The 8,186-nt window shown below is 37.7% G+C and overlaps 1 protein-coding gene across 1 annotated transcript; it reads right to left on the bottom strand.

Annotated features, from left to right (window-relative positions):
• Window positions 1-6,119: 6,119 nt before the first annotated feature.
• On the bottom strand, window positions 6,120-7,346 carry LOC129741707 (uncharacterized). Its single transcript, XM_055733454.1, has one exon. The coding sequence runs from the start codon at window positions 7,344-7,346 to the stop codon at window positions 6,120-6,122; it is 1,227 nt and encodes a 408-aa protein (XP_055589429.1).
• Window positions 7,347-8,186: the final 840 nt, after the last annotated feature.

Raw genomic sequence — 8,186 nt, 5'->3', positions numbered from 1 at the left:
TCATTCAAAAAGTGAAAAACCCAATTTAGTACACTTTACAATGGCTTGGAGGCTTTCTTACAGAGTGTAAATTATCTTTGGAAACATATGACACAATAATGGATTCCTCATTTCTGAATTATACATAGGTGATTAATCAATAAAAAATATTATGATTAAAGAAAATCGAAAGCAAAAATTACTAAACTCATTAGAAAAAAAATGGCTAGTATGTTTTTTGGAGGATAAGCAAACTGATATTCAACTAGTTCATTTACTATCAAAATATTTCGAACTGTTTAAGTTTGAGAGCCACATTTCTCGACGCTCACTAGTGGCCAAGGGGGTAGCCTCCTAAACTCTCATGATAGATGGCGTGGGATTGGTTCTCGGCTGTTTCATGAACATTTTGTTAAATTATCGATCGCCTCCGTAATTAATTTAGCGATTGCTGGCTACTGCTGCTGAGCAAATGGCTACCTTTTTTGGGGCCAATATAAGCATGATATTCACTATGGAATAGAACAATTTTAATAATTTTTTTGTTTTTAAGATATGACCTACAGGAAAAAATCCAATTTTTTTAAACTAAATTCATCAAAATCGTAAAACCCAGAATAGGAGAAAGGGTGGTAAGAACATTTCAATGGAACATACAAATCCACGGACATCTTCGTAACTCGTCGAGCTGAGTCGATTGGTACATATGTATATATAAAGTGGGGCTTGGACCCTTAATTAATGATAGCCCCAACTGACTGTTCGCTATGCCTTTCTGTAAGAAAGCCAGAAAAGAACAAGTTGTGTTGTAAGTTTTTTTTATTTATGCTTTCAAAACGAGATTCTTTCACTCTTTTTTCTCTTGATTTTTGATGAGTAATGCTTAGGTTTTGACCAAATTTGCTCAGATATTCAGATTTAGATTTAGATTTAGAAATTAGATTTTATTTACAAAACTCAAAAATCAAGAAATATCAGCAGATAAAGGATCCATTGAATATTTGCAGCCATATTGCTTCTTATGTCACAGTTGAAAAGTCTTAGATAAAATGGATTCTCAAATTTAGTTATCTAAAAGGCTTATAGGGGCAAAAAAAAAAACCAATATTTTTGGACGAAATCAATTTTTGCAGATTTTTTTTATACAACAAAATATTCTATTATTGGAAAGTTTTTATTTAAATTGTGCAAAGCAATAATCATGAATTATTTTGAAGAAAAATTGGCCTTTTTTTAGTGAAATGATCGAGGGATCGTGTTTCAATACTTGGTTTTAAATTGAGGGTTTTGTTTAAAATTTTCTTGGTAATTTTTCTAATGTTTTAAAGAAATGTATTTTGATAAATTTTCTACAGTTGTTAATTATCTTAAAATCATTTTTTCAGTGTTTTAAAATCCTTTTTTTACTAAATAAGGCAGTATCACGAACACTATCAATTTTCCTCAACGAAAATGTTTTTAACTAATGTAATGAGTAGAATTTTATCTCTTATTGTAGAGAAACTATTACCTCTCTGAATGAATATGAAAGTTTCACATTTTGTACAAAAAAAACCTTCAAGTAGCCATTTTACTCGACTTCCTCTCAAGAGATTTTGTGATCCGCAGATATCAAAATGTTGTTCAGCAGCGTTTTGTTGAACTTAATTAAACAAGTTTCATTGGTATCAAAAAATTAACGATCGGAATGAGAAATTGAGAACGTGGAATATTCAAATTTTATTTCTTATTGTATTCCAGCTTAACTCTATCCAAAAGACGGTTTGTGATCTGCCATGGATGTTTTTCTTCAAAACACAGCAAAATAACTTACGCAGAAACCCCACGATTTGGTCATTAAACTTTTAATACTTTGATCCACCAAATGAAACCCAATTTAGTTGGTTACTCTGAAAATTTTCATCATTTCGAACATTTTTAAAAAACTAATGGAGTATTTAAGTAGCTTTTAATTCAATTTTTAAAAGAGTAAGACTACTACATTCACTATAAGTTCATTATTTTGGTTTTTTTCCACACAGGAAATTTTTCAAAGAGTCGAGGAGGAGTCAAGAGGAAAGGAGATGAGCTTAATAAAAACCCGAAAAATCGGAAATGACCCTGAATTTTGTTTTACACAAAGATAGTGCTGCTATCCATGTATAGAAACAAAAAATTGTTGTTTACGGTCAAAAATGTAGCTTTAATTAATCTTGATTTTAAACTGTTTCGATAAATCTGTTCAGTTTACTTAATGTTTTTAGAAGGAGATGAACCAGTGAAAAATGAACATCTCTATAAAAAATATTTAAAAAAAAAATAGTTTTAGGAATTGAACACAGAATTTTCGATAAATTTGAAAAGGAACCTACATACACAACTGTTTTCCGAACCTACATTACCTCAGACAATTCCAACATCTACATTTCACTTGAACCTGCATTTTGAGTTATTAAAGGCAAGGTATTTGTGAAAAAACTATGTACCCAAGAAAGGCAATTAAAAACTGGTTCTTGTACTCCATTTACATAAGCGCTGCGATGTTTTACAAAAATATGATGAATTTATATCATACAGTTAATCTAGAAAATTTGCAGGAATTTTATTCTATTTGTTTCACAAGGTTCCTTAAACTATAAAATTTGTACAAATATATTGAGAATCAAGAGAGATTTATCGATTTTCCTGGAGTTTTAAATTGTCTATCCGGAGTTCATGATATAGGGACTCCACATATTAAGAGAGCATCATTAGAGGTCCCGAAGAAATTCACCTCCCTCCTCCTATGTACCTACTAACTGAAAGGAGGATGGTGTGTCAGATAATCATAGAATCATATCAAAATGACATTCCATGTAAAGTTTTGTCCATTTCTCGGATTTTGTAAAAAAAGTTAAATGTAAGCTTTCCTCTTCCCTTCCTTTATTTCCAAATCTATCATCCCGCTGCAAGAAAGGAATTGTTTGACATAAAAAAATTTCTCCTATTGAAATACCATCCCATGCCAAATTTGGTTTTATTTGCGATGTAAATTCTTGAGTTATGCCTAAACTTCAAAGGAAGTACCATCCTCCTTCCATTGGCCCCATTGAATGGGTCGGGGTGAGAACTTAATATTCATAAAAGTATTTTTTGTACTCAAAAAACTTTTGATACCAAATTATATTTCATTTGCTCTATTAATTCTCAAGTTATGCAAAAAATATGTATGGTAGCCCCCTTTCCCCTTTATATTTTTTCGCTCCTCTCCTCGCTGGAAGAAGGAAGGGGTCTAAAACTGAATAAATAAATAAATAAATAAATAAAACAATTATTAGAACATATCACGTTCCCAAATATCCACCCATGCCAAATTTGGTTCCATTTGCTTGATTAGTATTTGAGTTATGTAAAAATTATAAAGAGGGCCCCTCCCCCCTTTATATCTCCCTACTGTAAAGAGGGAGGGGTCTCAAATAATCATAGAAATATTTTTCGTATCCAAATACCTTCCCATGCCAAATTTGGTTCCATTTGCTTTATAAGTTTTTGAGTTATGTAAAAAATATGAAAGAGGCCCCTCCCCCTTTCAACTGCAAAAAGGGAGGGATCTCAAATAATCATTGAAATATTTTTCGTATCCAAATACCTTCCCATGCCAAATTTGGTTCCAATATCTTGAATAGTTTTCGAGTTATATGAAAAATTGTAAGGTTGCCCCCCTCCCCCCTTCTTATCACCCCATTGAGAGGAGGGAGGGGTACCTTATATTCATTGAAATATTCCCCGTTCCCAAATACCACCCCATGCCAAGTTTGATTCTATTTGCTTGATTGGTGCTCGAGTTATGCAAAAAATTGTCTTTTGTTTAGGAGGCCCCTCCCTCCCTTCCTGTTAGGGGGAGGGGTCCCAAACCATAATAGGAACCTTCCCCGGCCTCCAATACCTTCACCTGCCAAGTTTCACGTAAATCGGTTCAGTAGTTTCCGAGTCTATAGGGAGATCTAAGTAAGCATCGTTTGCTTGAAGATGTGTTTGACAGCCGCTCTCGAAAATTTTCAAAATCTTTATGGAATTTAGGAGGAAAAAATCAAAATTACAGTTTGAAGGATCAAGAGGTTCAGTGAAAGTTATAGAAAATTAAAAACTGAGAAAACCCGGAAGGTTTATCAGTCATATCATATCGATTGTGATAAACAAAATGTCTGCAAGAAAAACATACAAATCCTGTTGACTGCTGAAAGTTTTGGTTACCTGTGATATTAACGTCAGCTTCCGGAAGTTTCGGGTGAGATCAATCCATTTTTGTTTTTCATTATGATTTCAACTTTACAAACTGAACATAATCATATCTAACATAAACATATGAAGCGTTTGGCAGGGAACTCCACGCTTTATTCCTCCCTTGTTCCTGTATCTTTTGCGTTTTACATCTCATGGTTGGCCTGGCCGTAGTAGTATCTGCAATGCATGTTCTATGTATCAGATACTATGTTGAAAAGAAAAATGAAGAACGCAAGTTTTTTATTTTCCAGGATGCATACAAGTATTGGCCATGTTGGTGTTAGAAGAAGAAGAAGAAGAAGTAGTAGTTTCCGAGTCTATAGGGAACAGACAGACAGACAGACAGACAGACAGACAGACAGACAGACAGACAGACAGACAGAAAGACAGAAATTCATTTTTATATATATAGACTAGCTCATCCCATACGAACTCCGTTTCGCGATTTAGAATATGTCATGAACAGTTTGAATGAATGTCAATTGTCAGTTATTTTCCAGCCGCATTTTCGAATGCATTGTTGAGCAATCATTGCAAACATGTGTAACACGATATATGTTCGATCACTTTTTCTGTCCTTTGCTACTAAATTTGAAATCAGGTATCAATTGACCGTGCCAAAAAAAAAAACTCGTATATGAATTTTCGTCTTGATGCGATACAATCTCACGTATTTGTTGCTGAAACAAATTTAACAGGTAATATGGAATACCCCCTTTTTAGTCCTTGATATAAATATTGAAATCAGAAATCAATTGACCGTCCCAACCCCCGTGTATAAAATTCGACTCGATCACTGCAGATCGGTGTCCTCTCTTACGAAATTTGATTTCTGAAATCTATTACCCTTCCCTTCAAACTCCAGTGTGAAAATTTTCAAAACAATCCAGCAAAATAACGTCAATATTGCAAAAAACAGTGAAAAATTAATATTGACGACCCCTTTGGCCGACCCCTGACCCAAAATTGGATAATTGGAATAATTATTCGTCCTTAATAATTCCTATGCACAAATTTTCACCTCAATCCGATGTAGAATAACGTGAATATCATAAAAAATTGAAAAGGTAATATGGATGACCCCTTTTGCCGGTCACTTACACTGAATTTGATACCTGAAATTGTTTGCACGTCATTAAAAATTCTCGTGTACCAATTTTCATCCAAATCTGATGTATAATAACGTAAATATCGCAAAAATAGCAAACAGTCAATATGGACGACCCCTTTTGCTGGTCTGCTCCTCAAAATATGCTACCAGCAATCAATTGCATGTCCTTAAAAATATCCGAGCGCAAATTTTTTTCTCAATCCGGTGAATAACGTAATAACGTCAATATTACAAAAATATTGAAAATTTAGTATGGACGACCCCTTTTGCCGACCCCTTACACTGAATTCGATACCTGAAATCGATTGCTTGTCATTCTAAACTCTCGTGTACTAATTTCCATCTCAATCCGATGTATAATAACGTCAATGTCGCAAAAATAGCGAACAATGAATACGGACGACCCCTTTGTTTATTTGTTTATTTGCTTATTTGTATAAAAAAATCAACGGATCACATGTTGATCCAAATGATAACTTAATCCTAATTATCTTTCTAAAATTAAAATCCACTCGACACAGTTCTAGACACGTCTAATATTTTCCTTCGGAACACATTTCTCGAAACGTCAAAGTCAAAATGCTCAGCAAAACGATTAAAAGTTTTTAAGATTCCCACAAAAGCGCTGTTGGCCCCATAGTTGTTCAGACGAATGGGAACGTAGAGCTGCAAATGCTGGTTTCTTAATCCTCGGGGTCGTACACTAAGAGGGACAGCCTCCAGCAGCATGGGAGAGCCAATTCTTGATGTCAGCAGGTCAGCCACAACCAGAGCTCGAGTAGCGTTCCTACGAACTTGAAGCGTATCCAAATCTATGAGGCGGCAACGATTTTCGTAGCTTGGCAGACGAAACGGATCGTGCCAATTCAGGTGACGTAGTGCATACCGCAGGAAGCGCCGCTGGCTCAATAAGGAATCCATTCAAAGATGAACCTAGAGGTAAAATATTCCGGACAGCCCTGGTTAGTTGCTCTGAAGAAATGCCCTCAGTTGTAAAGACGCTTGAGAATTTCCCGGCGAAGAGCTCACAAATTTCGGGGTCGGAATCAGCTGTGTTGTTGTCCAGAAACATGTGGGACGGGAGCCCTATTTCTTTCCGCTGATTTTTTACGTGCTTCCAAAATTTTTTCGGACTGGTCTTGAAGTTTCGCTGTAGCCGATTAAGATAATTTTGGTAGCAGCGCTTACTGGTCTTTTTATATGCCGAGTTCAGTTTGCGGTATTCGTTCTGAGCGTAGAGCGACTTGTGCTTGTTATAGTTACGAAGAGCACGTTTTTTAGCTGTCTTGAATTGCCGCAGTTCTTTAGTGACCCACGGAGTCCGTAGATTAGCACCTACGCTACGTTTCGGCACATGGCGATCGATGGTGTAACTAAGGATATTCGTAAATGTCTCTGCAGCTGCGTTGGGATCAGAAAGATCGAGCTCGACTTCCCATTCAATGGATTCCAGAACCCGCGATATAGCTTCGAAATCCATATTCTTGAAATCTTTATAGTAAGACGTTTTCTCAATGGGAGAATATAACCTAGCGGCACCGAGTGAGACCACTAGAGCTGGATGATGTAGGACAGCTTTGACGAGTGGAGCGGGAGCTAAATTGATCGTCGGAGTCCTGAACCCTTCGTTAACAAAGCAGAGGTCAAGCATCCTGCCGTTCTCGTTTTTAATGTTATTTATCTGACGTAGAGTCGCTGTGCTTAAGGCATCTAAGTAGACACTGCAGGGCGCCGTGAAAGAAGAACGCGCAGGATCTGGAAACAGAAAGCCGCCTTGTGAAGAGCACCATTTCAAGCCAGGCATGTTGAAGTCGCCGATGACGAGGATGTCATCTTTAGGAGAGCAAATGGAACTGACTTTGAAGAGGCAACGTGAAAAAGAATCGGCTACAACCAGGTCACTGGAACGATCAGGAGGCACGTACACTACGCAAACATAAAGTTTCCGATCTCCAAGATCGATGCGGGTCCAAAGAATTTCCAGATTAACCCAAGAATCGTCTTCAATAAGCATGGCGGGGAGTTTAGATTTAACGGCAAGTAACACACCGCCCCCGGTCGACTTTTTGCTGTTGAGTGGACTTCGATCACAACGAAACACTGCGTAATCAGAGTCGATAACCTGACTAGATAGAGTGCGGTCTTTAAGCCATGTTTCGGTAAAGGCGATAATGTCGTAGCAGGAACACGAAGTGGCGAGGAAATAGTCAATCAAGCAAGAATTGACACCACCAACATTCTGATAGTAAATGTTAATCGAGTCGGCTGATTCCGAAGCACAACAGGAACGATGATCACTGGAAAGGCAAATTCCATCAGGCGGAGAAGAACTGTCGGTGATATAATACTTGCCAGATAACGCAGGCTGGAGAACCCCTTCACCACAGACGAGCTCAGGGCCGGGACGACTGTTGACGCTGGCTGGAATCAGCGCGACTGAGTCGAAGGGCTCAGGGGTCTCCGTAATTCCTAGTTCGTTGCGTCCCGGTGCTGGAGGCCCAGAGGAAGTCATAGGATTAACGAGGTCCGGAAGATTTGACGGAGTGCATCTGTGGTAGAGTGGAAACAGGATACGCGAAGGGCATGTTCTTAACATAAGCTGGTACTTGCCTGGAGAGGAGGCCTGGAGAACCCCGTCACCTCCAATGAACTCAGGGCCAGGACGACTGAAGACGCAGGCAGGAAACAGCGCGACTGAGTCGAAGGGCTCCGGGGTCTCCATAAAGCTCAAGTCGATGCATCCTGGTGTTGAATCCCAAGAAGAAAATGCCGAGGCTCTTGCGGGAAATAAATGCTGGTAGCTCTCGAAGCGTCTGTGATGGTTGACCCCTAACACAAAATTTTATACCGGCAA

The sequence above is a fragment of the Uranotaenia lowii genome, chromosome 2 (assembly GCF_029784155.1).
Source record: "Uranotaenia lowii strain MFRU-FL chromosome 2, ASM2978415v1, whole genome shotgun sequence".
Classification (NCBI taxonomy): domain Eukaryota; kingdom Metazoa; phylum Arthropoda; class Insecta; order Diptera; family Culicidae; genus Uranotaenia; species Uranotaenia lowii.
Note: the sequence above shows the minus strand (reverse complement) of the source record. Positions and strands in the feature narration are given on the sequence as shown.

Coding starts and splice junctions, on each gene's coding strand:
- LOC129741707 (XM_055733454.1), bottom strand. CDS start 7,346: ATGCTTATTGAAGACGATTCTTGGGTTAATCTGGAAATTCTTTGGACC.